Here is a 26,338-nt window from a genome sequence, read left to right as displayed (position 1 = left end):
GTGTTTTCTTTTCTAAAAAATCTGAAGGAAAAGGCAAAAACTTTATTATGTGCAACTTCCGAATATGGGAAAAGTTGCAAAGCAAATGGGAATGACACTGGCTTCTCTGTTTAGAGTTAGGTTTCAGCTCCTGACTCTGATCTTGCTACAGGCAGAATGAGGAGAAAAAGAGCAAGTGAATTCACAAGTAATAACCTGGGCCAATATAGGCTTTCTACTCCACCTACTCTGACACAGCTACCACGCACCCAGGCTCAAAGAGCTACTGTGCCATGAAGAAGCTGCATCTTTAGAGAGTAAATTCTAGAAACAACTTTTCTGTAAGCAATGAAATGCTTATTGTCATTCCAGTTCTGTAGGAAGCTCTAAAACTTCAGGTTTTTGGACAAGCATGCAAGTGCACACAGAAAACAAATCACAGCTGCTGAGCTGTCATTAACCTTTAGGATGGAAGAGTAAATACTCTTTTGTCCTAAGGACATTACCTGCTGGTAATCCCTGCTCTAAGATTTCCAAGGACTAAGCACCCACACTTAATCATCATAGCTCTGTCAAACGTCTTCAGCCACCTGCAGCCAAAGATTAAACACCTGCTTCTTCAGGGAAACCATGTTTCTAAATCAGTGATCACCTCCACATTTTTTTATATCTATATATATATAAAAAAAATATAAACAATACACATTCACACTCTCTTATCTTACTTATGTTACCATTCTAACATTTGTGAATATCAACATTCACAGTACCGCACAAAAATCTTTGTCAACCATGTTAGTATTTTTAATCCTAGCTCTCTCTCCAAATTGGCTTTATAAGAGAGCGTTTATGAAATCTGAACAACGACCCGGAGTCTAAACAGCAAAATCAAACCAGGCATTACCAGTAAGTTCCTGCTCCCTGTGAAGTTAAATCCATTCCATCCACACCATAGCTATCATCATCCATTATTTTGGATAGGCCGAAATCAGTAATTTTTATTTCTCCACATGCTGTTCCATCTACAAGAAGGATATTACCTGTCCAGGGGAAAAAACCAAAATTACCTCAAAAAAAGTAACAGAATGCTTTATTTTCAAAACCAGGTTGAATTTTCAGGAACATCTAACTTCATGAGGGGTAAGTGACAACTTTACATCATCTTTATATCTTCAAGTCTAGGGCAACTTAACTGTAACAAATTTCATGCAGTCTCAGGAACTCTCTAGGTTATCATCATCATCTGAAATGGCTCCCTCAGCTGGGAGCCGGCTGGACAGCGAGGAAGCACCAAAATGTAGCGAGCAAACACCAAAACGTAGCAGTATACCAGTTACAATGAAGTTTCATATTTTTCTGCCCAGAATGAATCCTACACTACAGGTTTCAGGGCTTGCATATGACACAAAATTGTGCCAAGAAATTGCTGCAATACTACAAATCTTATTCCATGTGTTAAAGTTGTACAGTAATTTCTTGATGTAACAGTTATTTGATGAAGTTCCTCTGAGAACAAAACCTAATGAGACTAAGAATACATTCTGTACTATTCCATAATATGAGAGAAATCTATATGAATGATTTATTACACAGCAGATTAAAGTACCTGAAAAATACAAGCATCATTCATGCAAAGTGGTAAAACAAAGGCCATGGAATCAAGACAGAATACATTGATATGGCAATGCTTATTATTCATTCTAAAGAAAACTTCTGTGAAGTCCTGTTTTGAAGTGCTTATGCTGGGATGCTGGAAGTGATTGATCACCTATTTCAATCCTTTACAGGCTAAGAAATACATAAGGGCAAAATTATTTACACATCAGCATTCCACAATGATCAGACAGGATTGAGCCAACTAATGATCTTATCTGTTTTTATTGCTAAATATCAATGTATGTATCTACGTGCTATATGGTTTTTTTCTACAAATTCAAATAAAAATAATACAAAGTAGAAAAGTTATGACAAACATTTTTCCAACGAAAAGACAGATGATTTTGGCAATAAAACTAGAAAGAAAAGTACATGCTTTTTTCACTTGTTTACAATAAGCCTGACATACAGAAGATAATTTTGGTATTTTCAGGCATGAATTACAACCAAAATAAAGGATAGGAAAAAAAAAAAAAAAAAAAAAGACATTTTCAATCAAATATTCCTCATTTACCTGGTTTAAGATCATAGTGTATAATAGGGGGCTTGATCTCATTGAGATACCGTAGTGCATTTACTATTTGCATTACAATGGACCTAGCTTCCTTCTCTGACATCAATTTGTGTTGCTTGAGATAGAAATCCAAGTCATTGCCTTCACAGTATTCTAACACCGTGCAAAACCTAGGATAGAATTCAGAGAGACAAAATTAAATAACGTATCAAACTGCACCATCAGAAACTGAGATATGACAACCTAGTTTGATACTGGCAAGTTTAAGTAACAGCTGCCTGAATATTAAACTATATGAATGAATTTGTTAATAGAACACATGGAATAACTATTAGCTTATGAAAACCGACATCGGTCATAGCATTCATACTCACCAAAGGTAAAAATGCATCCATATTGACAAGAGGTTAAGTTAAAAAAAACCCCTTATTTATGCAGGCATGTTTCTCAACAGAAAAACATATTCACTGTTGCTTAAGATGTGACACAATTCCATGCAAAGAGGTGCAGCCCAGTGACCATGGGCCACACTTAGGCTAATAACGCTCCTGATGTCATTTAGTCTTGAAAACTTGTCTAAGCTACAGCAACCTTTCAGAGCTGCCCTGCAGCAGCCCTTGCTCTGCCCAAAAACATTACAGCACTGCATGCCCCTTTCACCTTCAGGACATCCTGTAGGGCTTGCTAGTCAGGTGTTGCAAAACACTGTTTTCATCACTTTATAGAAGGCCTGCAATATTTAGCCGAGACAAAATTCTGCAACTAGTGTGGGTTTTTTTTTAAGTCCCCTTAAGGAAAGTCTAAATGCTTTGGCTGAAAGCAAGAACATATTATTTTTGTTCAAATACTCTTCATTTCTGTTTATCTAATATACAGCACTAAAATCCTTGCCAAGTTCTAGAAAATGTATCATTTTATGTACTTACGTATCTGTATCCAGGGAGAAGTAGTCATATAGTTTAACTATCCGGGGGTGATCCAGTTCTTTGTGTATTCTATACTCTCTGCAGGCATGTCTAAAAGAAGATGGATACATTAAGCTTCTACAATCAATAAAATGCTATTCGATTTAACATATGAAGCGTAAGTCATTAATATTTACTTGTGGTAGTTTTCTTTCTTTTCATCCCTCCAGCTTTTGTTAAGCTGGTGAATCTTCACAGCAGCATATCTTTGTTCATAAAGATCAAAAGCCTGAAAAAGAAACCCACAAATATGGGAAAGTTATAACTGAAGATGATAAAAATAACACCCAATAAACAGAGGAAAAAAAATTGCCATGTAATTCACAAGTCTATTGATAAGTCTATTGTAATGCTATCTCCCTCCATGGGTTAATCGAAGTTTGTTCATCCAGTGTTTAAAGAGTATACCACATTACAATCCTTCTGCTTATTTAGATCCCCTCCCCCCACCCCGAAAATTAAATGTACAAATGACATGGGTCAAACATTAGATTTAGCAGACCCAACACACTTTACCTTGTATACTTCACTGAAGCCACCTCGGCCAAGTAAATGGAGTAACAAATACCGTTCATTCAAGGTGGGGTGATCTTTAAATCTCGAAAGAAAAAAAAAATTCATTTAATTCTATTTAAGGTATACAAATAAGTCTAAAATGTAAACCTCTTAGTATTACTTCTCAAATGGAGCCTTCTTTTTACTAGCAATATATAATAGGCTGAACAATATTACACCATGTGTAACCTTATGGCACAACTATATAACACGGCCAATTTCAGTACCTTTTGACTATTTAGTGTACAAACGCTATCACAACACCATCGTCAAACCAGTCAATTCTGGCAAACTTTTTGTTATTTTTCTCTATTTTTGTGAGGATAAGAAAAGCAGCGCTAAATTTAAACATGCAATATAAGGGCAGTCTCTGTTGTGCCGAATTTTAGAGAAGTCTCAAACTTCAGTTTTCTGGAACAGACAAGGAACATATTCTTCCAATTTCACATGGAACATGACCAGACCTGTTGTACATACCTGTCTCTTTTTAATAAAATGGATTTCATATAACACTAAGAAGTTAACAAATAACCAACAGCAATACGGGGAAAACACACCAAAGGACTGAATATATCTGCTTGTACTCTAATCAAAAGAAAGAAGAAAACACTCCTTCCAAACACAAAACGATGTTGCAGGACAGAGAAAAGGACCATATTCTCTCCTGAAACGTGCAGAAGAGAAACTACATCCTTCCATCCAACCAGGGGAAAGGGAGGTGAATACTCATCACATTTCCAGTACAATGATGAGACAACTATACTCATGAATCTAGGACCAGCTCCAATTATACTCCATAGAAAACTTTAAGGAAGGGTTTAGGGCTAAGTTGTCAATAGGTCATACCATCCTTCCATGTTCTCTACAGTTTTGGAGGAGTGGTCATAGAGAGTCAAGTGTTTGAAGGAAGATGCATGTTCTTGCTTACTGTGCCCCTTTTAAACATAAAACTTCCCTTTTCCTCACTATGAAAATACATTATTTCAATGCTAAAGACATTTTTTAAAAAATCATGAACAGTAATACACTCAGTGTAGAAGAAATAACAAATCTAGAGGTAGCATCATTAGGCGATTGATGTCATGTGACCAGTAGCCCAATTCTTTAAACCCACACTCAACAAATTCAGATTCATAATTTCTTGGTCATTCTATTACATGCATGCCTCTATTAGGGCCAATCTTGTGAAGCTTACCATCTTCCCTCTCCCCTGCTGCTTTTGTTACTCTGTGTGTCTCTCTGTGGCTCAGAACCTGCACCTTGCAGGTAGACCCAGCATCACATGGGCTCTAAACCCAGACAGGGAAGCCCTAACCTGCACTCTCAACTTGTCCTGTTATCCCAGTGCAGTTGTAAAGAACACATGCATACATACAAGTTTATCCATCTCTAAACTGGGCAACATTCCTATTCTTCATTGCCAAGGCTGGAACCCCAAACAGGTGAGTTTGTTGTCTACTTTATATTCGGGATGCTTGGGGAGGGCATACATGGGTAGAGGGACGTAAAGGGGAACGTTTCTAGAACAAGAAAGAGGGTTCAGATTTGCACCACAGCTGGAAGCTGAAAACACAACAGGATATGAGTCAGGACCCAAGAGCTGCTTTGCCTCAGAACCCTCTCACTTATCAAATGGTCAGGTTGCCAAGACATGTTAGGAAAGACAGCAGGGGCTACTGACCTAGATTACTTCTCCATTGCGTCTGTCTTCTGTATTATGAGTATAAGCTGCAGCTTGGCCACTTGGTAAATACTCAAGTCTAAACTCCCACAAATACATGAACACACAGTTTAAAGCTTTTCGTTCTGTACCATAAAATATGTCAACATCAACTGCAGAAAATGAGCAGTGAAGCTGCAGTATTCTGCTTGTCCATGTCCCGTAACTCTGTTTTCAACTGGGACTGTAATTTGGACATTCTTTGCCCCACATATGCAGTATTTACACAGCCAAAGCTCGTCATTTTTCTATGGCATTTATTCCTTCTTGTCGAAGGATCCCCCTTTTTTTTTTTTTTTTTTGAAGAAAAACCCTCTTCTAAAAAAGAAAATACTCTGCCATTGAATTGTAAGCATCAACACCCATTATTTTTCATATTCAAAACACAACACCAATTTAGCTATCAATTAGCACTATAGCCACATGGTAACAAAAATTTTCTGTATTCCTGTAGGGTAGGTATGGGGACCATTAAAACAGTTAAGTACAATTTCACATTTTGTTGCTTTAATGTTTAAAAGTCTTAGCGTATAAATAATTCTATTGTGTCTAAAAAGTAAAAAATAAAATAAAATCCTGAAGTCTTAAGGCTACCGTTTCATAAACATTTACTAGTGCAGAAAGAAAGAAGCCCAGTCCCATCATCTCCTTCCCTCGGCTGCTCATTCCCTCCTTGCACTGCCCTCCCTCCTCATGGCAACATAAGCATTTTTGCAACTGGGACAAAGAACTAGACCAGGAAATTGATCTGGGGTTAAAATTAATCCAGAAAAAGAAACCACAGGAGCTGGTTTTAACTTGGATCAATTTCCAGTGTCCGTTCAGTAAAGAAGTGCCATTGCAAGCATGCGAAAGGGAACAGGGCAAGGGCATAATGAAGTAGTCAGGGATAGGCAGAACCAATTCCTTTCAAGCAACAGTGCCAGCTTAAAGTGCTGGTGAAACTGTAGTGTTAGTGTTTGTATTCGCCATCATGGAAAACAGACTCCTTTTTTTTAGTTATGTAATTATTACTTTCAAATCTACATAGTAATAGCTAATACTAAATAACAATTTAACATTATGATATATTGCCATGCAAGCTGAAGTACAGAGTAGCATTTAACATAGTACAAAAGACTTTGCATTTGTCTTTTTCCTACTAGGTACCTGTACCAGGTAGGAATGAAATTACAGCGCAATAAAACCAAAACTAATTTTAATGGCATCACAAAATTGCTGCTGTTGCATCAGACCTCCCTGCCATTTTCTTGCATTATTGTAAGCTAAGTGAGCGGCATTAGGTTCCCTTAGAAGTATTTTTTTAAGTCTAGTAACATGGTCTAGGAAGTCTTAGCTCTCCCGCACTATAAGCTGTGTATTTATGTTTTTTCTTGCATATTCAATAAAACCATTAATAAGTTTACCAAATTATAAATAATTATATTTTTTAAAGTTTAAATAAGTTGCATTTAAAATATATACATAAACAAAGAGAACCAAAGAAAAATTTATGAACGAGACTCTTCTCTGTAGGTAAAATGTGATTTTAGAGCACTATTTTAAAAATAAACATGCAAAATTAAGACGATAAGTCTCTTACTGTGAATTATCTTCATTATTTATTCTTTTCAGTTCTCTTATGTGAAGATTCCTAACTCTTTCCAAACGTTCAAGTTCTGCTTGTATTTCAGCTTCCTCCTGCAAATGAAAAGAATGAAATATAAAAGCTCATTTACTCCCCGTTTGAAAAGGATATTTTTACCCCTGCATCAATACTAGTGGTGACGGAGGAACATTACATTACAAAACCCTGCTGAACTAGAAGAAAGCACTGCTTTTCTCTTAAAGCCAGAAAAATTCAGAAAGATAAGGCAAAAGCCTGTTTCAAGGAACCTTTCTGCGCACGAACCCACAGGTAATGGGATGTTCACAGTTTTGTTCTGCACTGTAGGGATGCTATTTGAAATGAGAGGCAGCTGGGTTTTGCACCTCAGCCAAGGAGAGAAATTATCTGGGAAGCGCTCTGAAATTGATGTACAAAGAAGTAAAAACTGAGATATGTGCAGTTATAGATTTTGTACAAACTGACAAACTAAGAAAAGACGTTTAAAATATTTTGAGGCTGAAGTGCAAATAAAAAAAAGACTAAAAGAATAAGTCATTACAGCAGAAAGGTTCTTACGGTGTTGATACAAGACACCAAAACCAAGCTAATTTAAAAAGATTTTTCCATTTGTATCTTATTAAAATCACAAATACAGAATGTGTATTGCCTAAGATTTTGAGTGCAATTTCAAAAGAAGCTTGTCAGATATGAGCACATTCCCTAACTAATTTCAGCACCTAAAATTATCTCATCTTTATGTTACATATTAGAAAACACCGAAATAGTTGTTTATTCAGATTCTCTAAAAAAGTGAAGAATTCACGATGCCTAATTTGTGGAAACCTATGTGTCTATACTCGAAGTGAAAAAGGTATACTCCTTGAAAGACACTGTAGAAAGGGTTATATTGATTTCAGTTAGTACCTCTAGAACTTGAAAGTTTGATTAAAGGGGAGACAAAATTAGTCTATACCAGAAAGCTCATAATTATGGAATTATTCTAGCTGAAAAGGAAAAAGAAGGCCTGGCATCTGATACGTATTTTTTTAGTAGCAGTGCCAGTGGAAGCGGTGCCCCACATCATCTCCTGTTATTTTGGCACAGCCTCTTGTACAGCCACATGGTGAACCAAACTGGAAAACTAATCAATCTTTACTTTTTTTTTTTTTTAAAAAAAAAAAAAAAAAAGGTGCAAGCCTCACAACAAGATACATATTTGGTTTTTAAAAGAACCTAGATCAGTTCTACAATACAATTTATACTGTGACTGCACAACCTGGTGGTGCTGGTAAAAGAAACAGGGCAACAAGTCATGGCACAAGGGGATGGAGGCAGAAGTCAGCCGAGGGGAGAGAAAACGCTGTAAAGCTGGCATTTCCCAATATTGTATATCATAAAACCACATCCTGAAACAACAACTGTATTGATATAATCTAAACCACACATTAAATGACCACATTTCCAACGAGTTGAGGAATCCAGACCAGATGATTTCAGTGGATATCTTGAGTCCATCCCCATAAGCTAAGGAAAAAAACTCTCATCCCAAAACAAGACACTAGATCAACCTCCATTCAGAAAACAAAAATCAAATTCCTAATAATTTAAGACTAAGTAACACTAATCTGCTAGAAGATCTGGGTGGACCATTTGTTTTTCCTAACATATAATGTCAAGGGTTTTCCCCCCGCCCCTGTTTCTACAATGTTAAACTCTTTTTTTCATATTTAGATTAATCCTTGCAGTTCTCTGTTAAATTCCCTAAAATGATATGCAGTTCCTCATAACCCAATAGTCCTTTATAAAGAATTCTAGCCCTTCTCCCCTTGCAAAAGGCCACACACTTATGCACACACAATTGTCTATGTTCTTCCCAAAGGCTGACAAAAAAAAAAAAATCCATCAGTTATGCCTCTTTTGGGCTTTTTTGTTCATATATTATGCAATTCAGTGGTTCTCAAAATGTGGTTCATAGGCCAATGTTAGTCCAAAGAGAACTGGCTGGTTGCATTGTTTCCAGCTGTTATTTAGGACACTCAGGCTGTGAATACCTTTAAGCAAGAATGAACCAGCTTAGCTGCCTCAGGTCACTGCTATATAAAAGGAAGTGAGAAAACAAGAGGCTCTCTCCAGGACCAAAGCTGCTAGCTGGAAAAGAATTTCCTGGGGAGCAGAAGGAAAAGAAAACTGGTGGTGGCAGCATGTACAGGGCACCAAAAATAAGAGCACCAGGAAAGCATCTGGAGAGTGAAAAGGAAGAGGAGCAGACAGCAAAACAGCATATGCAGAAGGAAAGAAGAAAAAAATGTAACCAGCAAAAAAGCACTAGGGAAGAAATACAGCCACGTAAAAAGAAGATAACAAAATTGTTTTTCGTAGTTAACAACAAAATCTGTATCGCACACAAGAATTAAAATACAAGTATGTGTTTTTAGTATTATTTTCAGATATATTCAAACATGATTTGCTAAGACATAACATTTGTTTCCCCTCTGGCATTTAGTCAAGGAAGTCCCTTCTTATACAGAGTACCCCAGCACTGATGCTCAAGGTGAAAACCAAATTCGGGTATTAAACACCTTTGTAATAGCTTCTTTCATATGTCACTTAAAATTTCTATTAGACTTCAAAAAAGTTAAAGCATGGAAAAAAAACCTACAGAATTTCTTAACAGAATTTCATGTGAAGCTGGTGCTATTTCTAAAGCATTAACAATGAAGAACTATGTGGGCAGTCTACTTCACTAGTGCCAACAAGTTTATATGCAGATTCCCTACCACAGATTCAAGTACTTTCTTGTCATATTCTTTAAAAACAGCATCAGTGTTCTCAAGGGGCCCAGTTCAGTTTATTATAGTAGTATTTATAACAGGTGACTTGTACATTTGAAGAGAACAGGCCTGAAACAGATTCTTGCAACATTTCAAGGGGAAAAACACTATAACCAGTTATGACTCAACAGATAAAGGTACTTTCCCTTTCACACCTGTTGAGATATTTCTGCCTGCTTCCACTGTCATTCCTTTTCACAGGTTATTCCTCAAAAGCTTTGCTTGAATAAGCAATAGTTTGTTAATATCATAATTATCTCATTACACAGATTTATTAGAATGATGGGCTTCAAGAAAAAAGTACTGTTGTTTTTTAAAAAAGTAAAAAAATGGAGTAAAATATCTGACTGCAAAAATAATTTAAGATACAGAGAAAACATTTTCCATAAAAGTAGAAAAATTATATTCTCTCTTGTGATAGGTAGTATGCTAACTGATAACAACTGAAGTGGATACTGCAGATGATCAAAACATGATATTCATTCAGAAATGCAATGTTTTATAAATTCAACCTTTTTAAAGGTCAAAATCTAGTGTAAAAAGCCTATATATCAACCTTGGCTGACTTCACTTCCTCAGCTCTGAAACAAGAGCAGTGTTGGTGGCACCAGCACTGTTACAAGGATTCAAGGAATCAGTACAGTCTTATACTGAATGGACTCACTAGTGCTCCCCTGTACTCCCAGTGTTTGTGGTATGTTGCACACAAAAAAAAGAAAAGCAACCATTAGGCATAAAATTGCACAGCACTTTTAGTGTTATGTTTTCTAATCAGATATTTCTCAACAAGCCCTCTCCTTATTTTGATAGTACTAGTTTTTATGGTTTTGGACATGATCAAAAAAGATCTTAGAGTAACAGACAATATACATACCTTTTTGAGATGTCCTAATCGAAGTTTGAAAATTTCTTCCTGTTCATGATACTCTGCTAGAGTCAAACTGAAAAAACAAACCAAACCAAACATGTAATTATAGCTTTGATATGATGGTAAACTAAACAACAGCATTCTTACTTAAATACTACAGTAAATACAGTATCTTATGCTAATTATTTACTGCCACAATACTAGGACTACATTTTTGAACGATCTGAACATCTTGGTTTGTTATTTCAGGGTCAAAACATACTTACAGAATGCCTCTGTGTATGGTATTCTGGAATATTAACTGCCTCTCCCACTGGACTATTTCTGTTCTCTCAGATAGCCTGTTAGATTATCTGGATGCATCCTAAATCATATCACCGTCCCAGTATTTTAGCTGATGGTCCTTCACTGCTTGGTTCTCAACTCTTAGTGAACCAAAGGACAGAGATCCAGAAACCAACTAGACAAGACTGACAACACTGGATTTTTGAGCTGTGATTTAAAGAACGCAGTGCAAAACCATACATTCCAAGTTCATTAACACTACATTTTGCATGAGACCAGAAATTCAGTTTTGAATTGGCATGCAACTCTTTTGCTTGTTCTCTTTTCATCTTCCTTTGAGAAAAGATTCCAGGCTACAATTAATTCAGTGGCCCCTCACTGTCTGTAGACTTGCTAGGACACAAACTCAGTTATCATCCAGAGGATCTAGACCATTCATACAGATTAGTAACTAAGAAACCCACAAACTGACCGCAGGCAGTATCTGTCTGACAAATGAACAAAAAAGACACAGAAGACAAACCACCAAAGAAAAGAAACCAAAGAGACTTCAAGTTCCAGAGAAGAAATCGTATGCATATGATGAAGGGGGACCAGGGATAGGGAAGGAGAAAGACGTATGGCCTCCTTGAAAGGATTCACACGAATCCCTACGAACAAATTAAAATTAAACATTTCAGTGTTTTGCCTAGGTCTACTATTTCTTGCATGATGCAAAGCTAAAACTAATAGCATAATATGTTTTCACAAAGTCCATATTTCAGCGCGTTCAACTGTCCTGGGAAGATAAGTTACACGAAGTGTCTAGAAGGCTATACATGCTGTTCATATTGCAAGTCTAAGGAACTAGAGTGTCTTGAGAATTACTAGTAGTTTCCCCAGAGGTGAGGGACACCAATTCAGATTTCTCTTACAGCAAATGCCAAATTCGATACAATTTGCAGCAATCTAATAAACTGTAAAACTTCTTCCTCCCTTTTAAATTTGGATCAAGTTTGCCACAGTTTTCAGAATTCTATACCCTGTGTTTATTTGGTCTCAAAAGTTGTTACTAAAGGAATGCATCTTTTCAGGATAAAACCTGGTGGTTCTGAAGCTTTCATAGAGCCCTTTCCTATTCCTGATTTCATAAATACTGAATTTCGCTGCCCCTTTTCTGACTTCGCCAGGACAGAAGATTTAGTTGACCAGATATTTTCCATGAACATTAGCGAAATTGCTCGATTCTTTTTTGACCACAGCACCTAAATTTCCAAGAACCTGGAAACAGCTTCATAAGACTGTAGTTAATTCATCAGCCTTCTGGTCTATAACGTATAGATCAGGTCACACCCAGATAAGGTGACAAAAGCACCCATGACCACGTCCTGTCAGAACTTGAGAAGGAAGCAATCCTTTCTTTTAAGAAGCATCATACAAAGTTACCCGGCATCTTTCTTTCCTACTGGAATGAAGAGCAGCCTTGTATTCTAGTCAGTAGACATCCCCAAACACTCTGAAGGCAACGGAGTGAGGAAATTTGCCGCTCCAAGAAAGGCAAAAGGTCCCTTAGTACCAGATTTTGGGACCAAACGTTTATATTCTTTTCCTGGCAGAATCTCCTCTGGGTTTAGACAATTTATGCTACATCTTAAAAGAAGAGGCATTAAAGCAAATGTGAAATGGGGTGTCTCAAGAGCTAGGAAAGCTGGCAATGCATTCTCTGTGCTGTCCAAACAACAGCAAGAAACCAAAGAAAACAATGCTCTAATTCCTGCTCTAATGCATCTGCTAGACCTATCAAAGAGAGCATCAAGGCCACGCTAGACAACTCACAGCAGCATCCCTGACATTTTTTCAATACTTCTGCTCAAACAGCGAACTACTCTAACACAGATTAAGTTCTCAATTAAAAAAGGCAAAGGATCAATGCCAATATGTACGAGGTTGAATATTATTCTTTCCAGATTCTTGTCTGCAGTATAAATTACAGGTTTGTGCATTTTCAGAAACGCAGATAGTGAAGTTGTCTTTCTCAGAAAGAACAGTATTTAAGTGGCTTAGCAAAGCTGAACCACAAGTAAAACACACCGAAAATACGAAGTTTATGACATGACCTTCCAGAATTTTCATTGAACACTGAGAGCTCTAAAACCATAGATCCCCTGAAAAACTAACGTAATATAGGAAATCTGGTCCTTTTTATAAAACCTCAGCTATCTATGCAGAGTTATGACAAAGTGCCTAGACAGCTCTAGCAAGTATTGCCTTCCAAAAAGTTCTTAAATAGCCCTCTCAAGCACAGAGCACAAGTTAGAGGTCATATTGAAAACATTAAGATTTGAAGTCACTCTTTCCATATTTCCATGCTATATCCCAATAAATGACTGTTTTCCATTTTTTTATTTCCTTACAAATCTAACTCTATTAGAGGCACAGCATGATTCACAGCAATTTGAAACTGTCATTACTGACCACCACGTTTTGGAGGAAGACATATAAAACGCTGAACTGTACAGAGACATAGTCACTTTGGATTTTGTTCATTTACTTATGAAAACCAAAACTTTATTCCCTCTTAGTCAGAAACATTTACTTTTTTTTTTTAGAAGTAGGAGTTTATTACTTTTTATCTATAAATATACTGTACTTTATATTCATATTAAAATAGCATACAACAAATAGTAGTAAAACAATGACAGTGTGCATGCTGTCTGTTTTCTGGCTATAGGCCACCACCCCGCTGCACAGGCTAAAAACATCCAGCCTAGAGACTGCTTCCCATCAGCCCACTGCTTCCCACCTGCATCCACCCGCCCACCGCCTTTCACAAGGCGGCAGCACGCCAGAGGCACCTTCTGAAAACAGAAGTCACCTACGAGACACCATCACTTCCCACAGAAGGGGTTACTCCTCCATCACCTGAGACACACAAGTCTCATCAGATGTGGAGGAAGAAAGGTTGAGGAGCACAGGGGAGGGATGTTCGCCAGAAACTGGCTGCTGCCATCCACTAAATTGACTTAAGTTGGCTTGAGGTGAATCTGAGGAGCACTGGGGAAGAAGAGCAGCTGGGAGTAGGTTGCATGAATTAATCTGGTAACAGTCTGGTCCTGACTGCAATCTTTTCTGCTTAAAATTACTGTGCAATAAATGCTGTATTTTAACTGTCTACAGCCAAATGATCTATCATACACATGCAATGAATTCCTGAAATTCCCAAAAAAACACTGGACATATTCTGTGCATGTAGTGTAATTTTCCTGTGATGTGTAGGGCCGTGATGTGCCACCTGTACTTGTCGCTGGAAGAAAGTGGACATCTTACCTGGCCTGAAAGGCTTGGTTATCACCAATTTAAACATTTTTTTTTAAGTAGCAAAAACAGGCCTTCCAGTTGTTTAACAATATTTTCACAGCCAAATTTCAAAGGCTTTGACACAGTATGCATGGGTAGACCTAACCAATCTTCTCTGCGCTTCTTCCTCACAAGTTCAGACAAAACCCTCTTCTATGATCAAAATGCTCTTACAAGTGGGTACAGACAAGACAAAAAAACCAAAATGGCCACGTGCTCCTTGGTTGTCATGACAATCGAGCCTGGCACATTTACAGTCATCTCTCCTCCCACCTTTTCCCAGTTGAAAAATCATCCTGGATACACAGGCACAGCAGAATGCGGCCATGCCCCCAAACAGCCATGCACACATCCAACACAAGTTTTTGGCTACAATTTCTGAAGTGCTCCTTTTTGGTCCAACCTTATTCTCACTCTAGTTCCTCGAATTTCTACAAGGATGGGCACATGCTGACCAAGTCAAAGCCTTCCATGAGGTCCTTTTGCCCACTGTTTCCATGTTTGCCTTCGAAAGAGATTGCCTCAGGAAAGGAGCTGTCTTTACTTGTCCTGTAAAGCCCAGACACAGTGTTGGCACTTCAGCCTGAAAAAGTTTCTGAAAATATTTTTATTTGTTCCATACAGAACAGAATGCTCCCTGTAAATGATGCATTTGTTCAGCTACAGTAACAAACTCTGCCAGCTCCCTCTGCTCTCCTATTCCAAACTGCATGCAAGGAGAAGAATGCACACTGACTCCCATGGAGGAACTGGAAAGCAGAGGAAGAAGTGACTGGGAAGTGAATACAACTGATAGGGCTGAAGCTGCACAGGAAGGACTACACCACTTCAACTAAATAAAACATTGCTCCTAGAAATAATTGTCTAGTAAAATAAGAGCTGCTTCCAAGAAGCAGGGACTAGCATTATAATTTCTCAAGCCTCCAAGGAATTTGGAACAGAGTTTTCAAACAGATTTTTCCAGGGCTAAGGCGGCAACCTCTACTTCAAATAAATGTTTTTTCTTTAAATATATTTCAATTTATTCCTTTCATGTAAGGCTAATAAAATTACTGTTCTCAGTAGAGAAGAGATCTCAAAATTGAAACGACTTTTTAGTTTTGGTTTGGGCCACAAAAAGGGAAAAAAGATGGAAAACCAGGACAGTGTTTAGACTCATCTGTTGCATGTTATTTAAACACGAAACCCACCATTCACTCATAGGAGACTGGCAGATGGCCACTTTTATACTAATAACTTCAGTGCAAAAATTTTGCTTTTAAATTCATATCAGAGACCATAGTATATTCAGCTAAACTAAAACAATGCCCTTATTAAGAATGCCTCAGGCAACACCTTCAATCCATTTCAAAACAGTTAACACCTGTTTTCAGAAAGGGCTTCAATAATAGTGCTTGTTACGAAGCTTTGGATCATTTTGTCTTGTCAATACCTGCAGCTGGAGACATTTTCTAAAGCAAACACCACAGTGGTAGACACACTTGTTGCTAACAACTGCTAGCAAGTTGTTGGTTTGTTTAAAAAAAAGATCTGCCTAATCACTTGCATATATGTTGTACTGATTTACTACTGGTTTAGTTCATCATTAATCTCAAGCAGCTCTTCATTTCCCCATGCCTCATATAAAACAGAACCTCTTCCATTTGGCTATACTAATTAAGATCATTACTTTCAAAGTAACACAGGAACAGTGATAAGCACAATCTAATAGGAGGGAATCACATAGAGCAGATGACAAATTTACTCTAAAATGGAAGTGCACAATTAATAACTTTTACCAAGATACACAAAACATTTAATTCTGTGCTGAGAAGCAGAGAGGAGTCAACACATAATACTGCTATACAAAATTACAACAAATCCTAAATACAAACATTTAAAAAACCCTTTCAAGTAAAGGTGTAAGAGCATGATGCAGCTTAATGATTCTGTGATCTCAGGACATATTAAAGACCTTCTAAAAGATCTGAAACAAAATTTATAATCTTACCATATAGGCAAGCAATCTCATATCTAGATTATATAATGATCAAATTAGGACACTTAAAGGCAAAACAGTTTTGATTCAATAATAGCTTACATTTATGCTAGCATTAGAGACAAAAGGGCAATTCTGATTGTTCTCTTGGCAATTCCATAACCAGCAATCATTTTCATGTGCCATTTAACATGTAACTGGTTAATCCAAATAAAATGAAAACTTGAAGTTTTTAGTCATTTGGAAATTATTTAAAACTGTATAACACCAGAAAATATTCAGAAGTCTATTATCAGGAATTCATTTTGTCCTACTTAATAATTAGAACGTCTTCTGTATTTTTTCCCAAATGTGTACTTTATCACCTCCTTAAGCAGCAATAAGATTATGGAAATTTAACATGAATGAAGACATGGCCAAAAGCTGGCAAATTAAAAGTTCTGTAATTTTTCAGGTCTTTTCCATTATTTAAATGTTAACTTTTAATAACAAGAGGTACTACATTCAAACAAAAATGTATTTTTAACATGATGGTAATCTTTACCATACTATTCAGAAGTATTAATTATGTTCTAGGAAGAAGAAATGTAGGCACTAAGTAGTACTAAAGAATCAATTTGAGCAATGACTCTTCAGCTCTCTACCAAAATACACAAGTAACACTAATCAAGATTTGCTTACATCGCCATCCTTACTACTGTATTTTCATGATATTTTTGTCACAGCCAAACAATTTCACAATGTGAACTTTAAGAATGATGCGTTATGCAAAATATATGCAGCTGTCTTCAAACTGATGGTCCAAACGCATGTATTTTGCAGATCTAACCAGAGTAATTTACCCACTCCCTGCCCCCAGAGGTAAAAATTACTACCTCCACAAGTGAGAGCTGACCATGTCCAACACACGTAGCCTACTTTTGCAAAGTAACACAGATTAATTTGTTAGTCTTTTTAACCCTAGTTATTTACTTTTTATTTAAGTTGACTAGGAACAGATACACTATCAGCTGCAGCCTCTTAGCATCAAGGGCAATAACTAGTATCTCCAAGCAGCAACTTCTTGAAATACTCAAATTAAATGTCAAGAACACATCTGTCTGTGCCTTGAATTATGCCATTTCTGTCTGCAGGAAAAATTGTCACTTGAAAAATGGAGAATTCTTTGATAGCTCTCAATTTTTATGTTTAAATGACAAAAAATTTCAACATTGTCAATATGTGAAATGGGATCAGTAACTTCTGACAGTTGCTCTCAGGATCTAGCATTCAGAAGGGGGAAAAAAAAAATTCCATTTGTTTCTAGACACGTCTTCAAATACTAAAGGCTGAAAAAAAGCTTTTCTTGTCAGCTAAAGACTGTCATATGAAAAATGAAATGATCTCTACCTAAAGGAGAGGCTCCTAAACCAATGTAGATCAAGAAAAGTTCAATAGGTATCAGTGACATTACAAGAGTAGGAAGCCAGAATAAGGACTCCTCTAGATCAGGAAAACAGAAGGAACATTGCATAAACACAGAATGGGCCTTTCTCTGGTGACTTTACCAAAAATAAATTGGGCAATTGTACGACATCTTCATAGGCAGTGGTGCAAATTTCCCTAACATCAGCAAGTCCTCAGTGAGAATATAGCTGCTGAATATACTGAGTGTCTTTTTATGCTGTTATTTGAATAGAACTCACACAGACAATATCTGAGAATTTATGTAAAAGACTGATTGAAATGTTAAACTTACAGCTGTGGTAAATTGGGTCTAACAAAGGGATCGTTTTCTGCCCCATTCACAGCTTTATTTTTCCTCTGCTTGGGTTCAGAATTGGCAGATGGTGCCTGAGAATTATTTGTAGTTGGAGGCTTTCGCTTGGCCAGGAGCTTTCTTTGCCTTTCAATGTCTTCCCTTTGTTGATTCACCCATTCTTGCTGCCTGTAAACCCCAAAAAAAGCTTTATTAAAGTATCATCATTTTGCATATTTAAAGAACTATCTTTTTAACTGATAAAGCATTAAGAAATTTTTAGAAAACTTACTGTACATGTGAAAATGTTTCCTAGCAAAAAGAACACCAATGTTCTTCATGAGGTGGAAAAATTTTGCTAAAGTTTTGGCACAATATACTTTTGAAATATGTGGTGGGTTTTTTTTGTTTTGGGGTTGTTTTGTTTTGTTTTTGAAAGTGCTACACATGATTTCTGCACTAGAAAAAGAAAAAAAACATATCTGAGCTGCTGGATACCTTCTTTTATACCATCAAAAGAAATGTAACAGAATCAATAGAGAGTACTTGATTCTTATAGGCCAAATACTGAATTTGATCTGACCATTCCTCAATCAGTTTGGTTGTATGGCAAACAATTACAGCTTTTATGCAAAACACATATACAGATTGTTTTTAAGATTGCCTTAAAAAACCAATGCCCTAGGCAATCACATAATGCTAAGACTACATATTGCACATATTGCCCTTCAAAAACTAAAATCTTGGTGAATTACTTTTTTATCTCTCTCTTTCTTTCTCTCTCTCTCCCTAAAGTCTGAATCAGACTCATTACCAAAGAACACCTTTTGAGGCATTGCATAATTATTTTATCACCATCTCTGATGGTCTCCCAGACCCCTTTTCCTTGGCCCCATCTCTGCTGAAATACCTGTTGCAGCAGCTCTTTCCCAGGTGGCTGCTTTCCCCCATCCACTTGCACTAGACCCTACCTGAGGCTGCGAAATCTGTCACTCCTCCTGCATGGCACTGAGGAGCTGGATGCCTGAAAAAGCTGCTGCAGTGATGGATGCACAGGCAGTGCCTATGCGACCAATAAGAAGTTCACAGACCTCATCTGTCCCAATGATCACCAGTGATACACAGTTAGCTGCTTGAAAAATAACTGATTTAGTTTTATAGCTCTTTCTACCAGCTGAGCTGAATAATTATGTACTGCTCATTTAGGACATTTGTGCTTTTCTAAGGATAGTTAAAATCAAGTGAAGCCAAACTGTCTTTCAAAGACACCCAGCCTTAGTATTCTCTCAGTTGATAAGGGAGTTCTGTACTGTATTCTCAAGTCTTCAAAAGGCAAAGCAAAATACAACGTATGAAAAGACGCTCCAATCCCAGAACCTTAGTAATAAAAAAATCCACTAGAGGGAACTAACAATTAGTGAGAATTTTAAGAACATAGCATTGACTAACTTCACAAGATTTTGAAATGCAAAGCCATCTGTCCACTGTTCAGTAAATGAAGCACCATGACGAACTGTTGTAAAATGCCCCAGGCGTAATCTGTCTTGCATGCTCTTCTCTCTGCTTGCCAGCTTTTCCTGTGTGCTCTAAGAAAACAAAAAAATATTCATATTTAGTAATACTGAAGTGTTCAAAAAGTCAGTAAAACACTCAGGTTTTTTTCCTCCAACAACTTTCTAAGGGAGGGATAAAAGGAGAGTAGATGAAAATATCTTTTATTACTTTACTCCATTTATACTAATTTCTGCAGAACTCAAACATCTGCAGTTGTCAGAATTGGTAGTAATGACGATTTGTGCATAAAAAAAAAATTTGAGTTTGACTCAGTTTTCCTATAAAGTTCGCCATTCTTCATGATTAACAAAACATTTTATTTGTAAATACAGCGAAACTGCTAAAAGTGTCAGCATCATACAGGCATATAATTAAGATTATGTCTGTACATGTCTATTATGCTAAATGTGCCTGCTTAGATATCAGAAAGAGTGCACCTACTATACTTAGCCTGGAAACTCCCTTGACAGAGCATCTATGTTACTACTTGTACCAAACTGACTGAGCTCAGGAATCTGGACGTGGGAATGCACTGCAGGTAGACCTAACTGCAATCAGATATTCACTTGCAGTAATAGAAGCAGATGCCCTTCTCAGAACCACACTACTACCACAAGCATCCTTGGGATGTGATAAGTGACTGAGTCTGCCTAGCCTGCTTCAGCACAAGAAGAGCGAGCACTGTGAACACTGCTGATGGACAGAAACTTCTTTAATTGTTACAAATGCTTGCTTCTTAAGAAAAGCCTATGGCCCAAAATCTCTCACACACACACACATACAAAAAGAAGTAAGAAGTTGACAGAATTAAGGATCTTTGTGCAAACAGACTTCCAGACTGAAGAGGAGGCCTGCATGACCTTTCACAAAAAACGGCCTACGTGATATTCTCAGTCTGAAGGTGCCCACCTAGCATCATGCTGAACAGATCTGATGCATGTTTTCCCTGCATTCCGCTCATGCTGGAACTTAAAAAGGACTGCAATAATTTATTTATGGCATGCTAGGGAGGAAGCTCTCTATAATCTTCTAACAGATCAGTTTGTGCCCTTATATCTGACAGCAGCATCTAGTGGCTAGTGTTAGGGAACAGACTTGGCTGTTTACCTTAAACTTTTTTGTATCCTGATTTGTAATAAGCTGATTTTCTATTCACTTTTTGTTAGGGCTATTTATAAGAAGAGAGAGAGAGAAACAAGAACCTTGTCTTTTAAGAAATTGCTGCTAGTTTAAATATAACTGGCATTAAATTTGAAATAAATATTTCTTTCATGGTAGTACGAAGGTAAACGGTCACCTTCAGTTCCTTGTTTCCATTAATTCTGAGCTAACATAGCATTTTCTCATTTTAGATCAAAAATTGTCTCAGCCACTTAAGAGTCTCACAAAGAGATTTTATCCATCTCCTCTCCACAACAGATTATGTTCAGAAATTTTTTTCATTCACTATAATCTTATTCTTAAAGTTTGTCCTGAAAATTGGCCACATCCTAAATTCTTATCTTTTATGCTTTGCTGTATCTGAATTACTCATGATAGGACCCCTCCCCCTTAAATTAAAAAAGGCACATTTTCCACGATCTGAAAAAGGCTCAATATTTTATTTTGCCTATTCAGGCTTATAAAAACACTTACTGCCAGACAGAGACCATGCATATGAAGTTTCAGCCTCAGAGACTAATGAGAAAAAGTTAAAGTGAAAATGAAGGCATCATAATGGAGTTCGACAGCACCCTCACAGTTTTTAATCATAAACATTTTAAAAGCAGTAAACTTACCTTTTCAATTAGAAGCTTCTTGCTCATTGAAATACATTTGTTTAACCTTTCTTTATATTTTTCAAGTAGCTTTTGTTGTTCATCTATTTGTCTTCTAAGATCACAGTTAGCCTAACAAATATGTATAAAATATGAAAAGATATATCAAAACACTATTTTTTAAATCAGCTGTCACAGAAAACAAAGGTATCTACCTTCACATGACTAAAGTAAGGAACATGCATAAACGTATATATATATAGGCAAAAATCGCATTTCACAGATCTATCCCAATCTGTAGAAGAACGTCTTGCTTCCTTTTTTGTTTTCTTTACACTGAGCTGCATTCTGTTTTACAGAGCATTCAGCATATAAATAATACATAAATCATTGTACCGATCACTTTTCCAGTCCTCAGTGTTAAACCAGAAGTTTCATTTTAGCTCTGGATCCTTTATATCTGATTGCCGAAGCCATGTTAAATACTAACATTTTTAATTTAAAAGGAAACAAAAATTTACAATGATAAAAGTTTCAATTATCTGAGTAGAAAGTTTAACAAGTTCCCTAAGTTAAATATAGTTAGAACATATTACCTTAAAAAAACCACACAAATATTATTTTGTTTAAAACTACATTATTATTTTTCAAGGTTAGATTTGTCTATCCCATACTGTTGAACATGTGCTGAAACAGTCTACATGTACAATTTTATAATGTATGATTGCACGGGTTAATATGTACTTGTCTACATATAAACACTAAACAGACTATGACTTGTGAATATGTTTTTTTTGTTTCACATTTCTATATATATCACCTCTCCAACACTTCTTTCAAGAAGTCATTAAGTTTTTTTTTCTGAAAACAGGTCTTAGAGCATACTATAGCATAGGTTTCTTATTAAAAGTAGTTATTTATTGCCCGTAATAATTTCTGTCACAATCACCTCCATTCTGAAACTGCCAACAGTTGTCCCGCTGATAACTGCTATTCATAATTAGAACAACAAAAAACCCACCTGTTACGTGAAATTATATTATCAACTTAAGGAATTAATCAACTGCCTGCAAAACAGCATCAGCTTTTTTGGTACCTTCAGAAAGTCTATAAACATTTAATGACTAACAAGTCATAGCACAGAAGCAGAAAAAAAAACCCTTATGCATTTAATTTTACAGACTTCTCCAATTTTCAGAAAAAAAATTTACAGAAATTAAAAACTTGTTTCACCTTTTAATTTAGGTAACTTCAGGGTAATTTTTAAAAACAAGGATTATTCAAACATTTAAAATATTTGCCTCAGATTCACTGCCTGATGTTCTGAATATCTTTACCGCATGTCTAACACTTACCCTGAGTAAGTCATCTATACGACCTTCTTTCTTTTCCAAGTCTTGATTTTTATTACTTTCTAGTGCAGCTAGTTTCAGCATTGTGAGATCAGTCTAAAAAGAACATTTTGAAATATTTATCTTTTCCTTTAACAATTACAGCATTATTTTTCTCATGTTTGTTATGTAGAGAAATAAACTACTTTAAAACATTCGGCAAGACCGGCACATCCTATTTTCATGTGTTTTGAAAGTGACATGGAAGGTTCTTATCCAAAACTGCCTTCCCTCTTCATGAGGATGACTGCGAACAGTTGGGACAAACCACTAACAGTGTTAAAAGATTTCATCACTAACTGAAAAGTTATTGTTCACAAAAAAGCATATAAAACAGGGCAAGACCATAAATGTCAGCTAATTACTTTAAATTCTCTGTATTTGGTCAACAGGTGAAGTAGTCTTGTTCTGACTAACTTGTGAAAGATAGAACAGATCACATCAGAAATGGCAGAACAGATAAAACAGTTGCTTTCGACTTTTAAGAGTCAAGACAGAACTGTATCTTCATCATTTTGATTACCATCTCATTTTTCTTCTTCAATGTCATATTTTAAATGCAATATGACAACAGCAGCTGTCACTTCAAATACTGCCTGAAAGAGCAGCCTCTACTTCTAAGATCGCACAACAGCTAAAATCTTGAGCAAAAGCCTACCAATGATGTGGTCATCTACCTAGTCATAAAGTGCAATGTTGGAAGCAGAGCAAGTGCAGAACACAAAACTACTGAAAGAGATTTAAATTATGAGCTGCTGAACTTAAAAGAAAAACACTTTGGTGGACTGTAAAAAGCAAAGCTTTTGAAAGCCTTTACGAGTTTAGAAGTTGAAAGACAAACAAATGAACATATCTATTAGTTTTTCCTATAGTCAGAAATGATATGGGATAGCTCTACTCAAAAATAGTTACCTGAGTAATTTTAAAAGATAACTGCTTTGGTTGCGTGATAGGGTGGTCCCCGAAAGCTAATGAAGTAGGAGAAGGACTATTCTGTCGAACCTGGAATGCATGAAAACAAAGGATTTTAGATACAAGTGTAATATTCAATAATGAACATAGCCTTGTTTACAACTCTTGGCAAGAAAATAATGTAGAATAGAGAAATAAGGTATCTTTACTACAGAAGATACTACTTGGAGCACTGCATTGAGAGCTATCACTATGCTGTTATATATCACTTGCAGTTTAGAAAGGGCGCAATATATTCTCTGAGAAAAGTCAGTGTCACTTTTGGGAAACAGACTGAAAGATTTATGACAATACAAGACTGACATAAAGTGATGTCAGTCTTACAGAGACTTATTTTTCTGATTCTAAGCTTTCACAACTCAAAAATACAGTAATGTGAGTTATTTTTGGAGTGGTTATTTCCCATGGGAGAACCAGAAAGGGGAAGAAGCTAGTGCAGATCAGAACACAAATCCCATTACTGAAACTTCCCAAAACGCACTAGCTTGTGTGAATGAGACTGTTTTCAAGCCAAATTCCACAATCTGTATTACACTCCATACTGTTACCAAGACTAAGAGGATGCCTGAAGTTGAAAGTACATGGAATAAAAGCTGAGGTCTACCAGCAGAGAAAACAAATCCTTTCTGTAACTGGCAGAATCTGTTTGTCCATTTAAAATCACATGTGGGTATGCTTAACACTGAAATTCTGCATATGAGAAGGAAAAAAATTAATTAGCATGACCAACGAAGACAATTTTAAAAGGGTACAGGCAAATTAGGTGTCATTTATTTAAAAACTTATGATTTATCAAAAACTGAGCTTTTGAAGGCCTGAGTTAGGGGTTCAGTTTCCTCGTAAGTAACAAACATCCTCCCCTTTTTTGTCTGAGGCTTGTGAACAGATATCGTTAGAACATTTTAACATTCACTCAACGTTAAACATAATTACTTTGTATTTAAAAATTATGTTTTAGAAAAAAGTCCCAGTGTTAAGAGAAAATTTTAGTTTTAATATTTAACTTGATCCTTTTCTTTTTCTTGCTGTTGAAAGAATGAATTCCTTCCCAGGTTCCCCTCCTTTAGCAATTATGCTACTTTTAGACTATGAAAGTATCTCCAGCAGCTATGAAGTTCACAAACTCACAGAAGAAGGAGCGGAATGTGAATTCTGAGGAGATCGGATTGCAGGAGGTACGCCTCGCACTGGACTAGAGCCGTTTCCACCTTGGTACTGTAGAGAAGATATGGCCCTCCAATTAGTCAATCTTCTTATCAAAATACATCATACATCTACTGAATGATACAGCTCATCTGTACACAGAATTTGTAAGTTAGACTGTATTACTTGTATTAGGGTAGCCTTTGGCCGTTAAAAGAAAAGCATGAAAGAAAATGGTTTTTGTATTTTAGCTCAGGCTGCACCAAGAGACCACTGTATCTCTACTTCAAGGTTTAGTACTCATAAACTTACATAAAGAAGAAAAAGTATCCTCTCAAGAGGGCTGTCCATTACAAGGAAAAATTTTGTAACATCCAAAAAAAGCTAAAAGTATATTTTAAAGCTAAAGTAAATTTTACAAACACACAAAAACCTTACCTCAAAATAGTCACTGATCTTGTGACCACGTCCCCCAATATTCTTTCCTGAAACAAGTACATTAATACATTAGAATTGATTAAATAAATTACTTCGTGTCTTACATTTTTACCTATACAGTAATTATAGCAAAGTCTTACCGCTTGTTAATTGGTTCTCTTTGATGTGCTAATACGTGATCTCCCTATGTAGATAATTAAGGGATTGGCCACAAAGAAGAGATTTGCATATTCCATTCATTGAGAAATCAGAAATTAAACCACGCTTCAATTCCTAAACCAGATTAGCGTAGACTTAGCAGCCAGCCTAGACCTCTTCTAGATAACAGGAAACTCATCTCTCACCCTACAGATCAAACCTTTATTGCTAAGTCCCTCCCCTTTTCAAGCACTATCTCAAAGTTCACCCACTTCCAAAACATCAAGTTCACCAAATCTCTTAACATCATATGCTCCAAGTGCCCAAATGTCCAGCCCAAGGACTTCCTTAAGTGCCAATAACAGTGCGGGCATGGAGGATGACAAGTATTTCCATTCCTCAAACCTGACTATGAATCGGCTAACTCACAGGGTTAACTAGGGAGATAAACAGAGCAGAATGAGAGAGTAGAATTTCTTTTATCTTAATCAGTATTGAGACGTCAGGAGCACCAATGTGAATTAACCTTTCTTCGATGTGAGGACCTGACCCATATGTGGCATTCCAGAGATCGCACCAATGCCTTACCCAATGGCATAAATGCTTTCTTCTGTTTGGCCCCAAGATGACTGGTAAATTTTAAGACACTATTTGTCTCTTGTACAGGTTAGACTACCTGTTAGGAGACATCTTGAAAATGGACCATTGTTCAAAGTTTTTTTTCTTTATAGAAAGAAATTTTTGCAATAAATTAGGAGATCATTACCCGTAGGTCCAAAAATGTAATTTTGGACTTTTTAGCAGAGATTTTCAAGCTTTTCTATTGCTTCGCCCCTGAAGAACTCTTGCTAGTCCACTACGCCTCTGTATTGGCATTGCTGCATAACTTTGTGTCACTAAGAAACGCAATGAAGAAACAGAAACATTTGGCA

The 26,338-nt window shown here is 36.6% G+C and overlaps 1 protein-coding gene across 3 annotated transcripts in view; it reads right to left on the bottom strand.

Moving 5' to 3' along the window:
• TLK1 (tousled like kinase 1) overlaps positions 1 to 26,338 on the bottom strand; it is a 70,021-nt gene that overhangs the window by 6,900 nt on the left and 36,783 nt on the right. For all 3 annotated transcript variants that reach the window (XM_087732865.1, XM_087732864.1, XM_087732866.1), the window contains exons 5-18: positions 25,269 to 25,315; positions 24,816 to 24,902; positions 23,628 to 23,717; positions 22,680 to 22,772; positions 21,346 to 21,456; positions 19,463 to 19,599; positions 18,014 to 18,202; positions 10,683 to 10,749; positions 6,972 to 7,069; positions 3,631 to 3,712; positions 3,252 to 3,343; positions 3,076 to 3,165; positions 2,150 to 2,319; positions 884 to 1,019 (exon numbers count right to left, since the gene is read on the bottom strand). In XM_087732865.1, coding sequence (XP_087588991.1) covers positions 884 to 1,019; positions 2,150 to 2,319; positions 3,076 to 3,165; positions 3,252 to 3,343; positions 3,631 to 3,712; positions 6,972 to 7,069; positions 10,683 to 10,749; positions 18,014 to 18,202; positions 19,463 to 19,599; positions 21,346 to 21,456; positions 22,680 to 22,772; positions 23,628 to 23,717; positions 24,816 to 24,902; positions 25,269 to 25,315 — 1,489 coding nt within the window. The remainder of the gene's footprint in view (positions 1 to 883; positions 1,020 to 2,149; positions 2,320 to 3,075; positions 3,166 to 3,251; positions 3,344 to 3,630; positions 3,713 to 6,971; positions 7,070 to 10,682; positions 10,750 to 18,013; positions 18,203 to 19,462; positions 19,600 to 21,345; positions 21,457 to 22,679; positions 22,773 to 23,627; positions 23,718 to 24,815; positions 24,903 to 25,268; positions 25,316 to 26,338) is intronic.

This window comes from Nipponia nippon, unplaced genomic scaffold (assembly GCF_047370975.1).
Source record: "Nipponia nippon isolate SJK-2023a ecotype South Korea unplaced genomic scaffold, ASM4737097v1 scaffold_5, whole genome shotgun sequence".
NCBI classification, from domain to species: domain Eukaryota; kingdom Metazoa; phylum Chordata; class Aves; order Pelecaniformes; family Threskiornithidae; genus Nipponia; species Nipponia nippon.
Note: the sequence above shows the minus strand (reverse complement) of the source record. Positions and strands in the feature narration are given on the sequence as shown.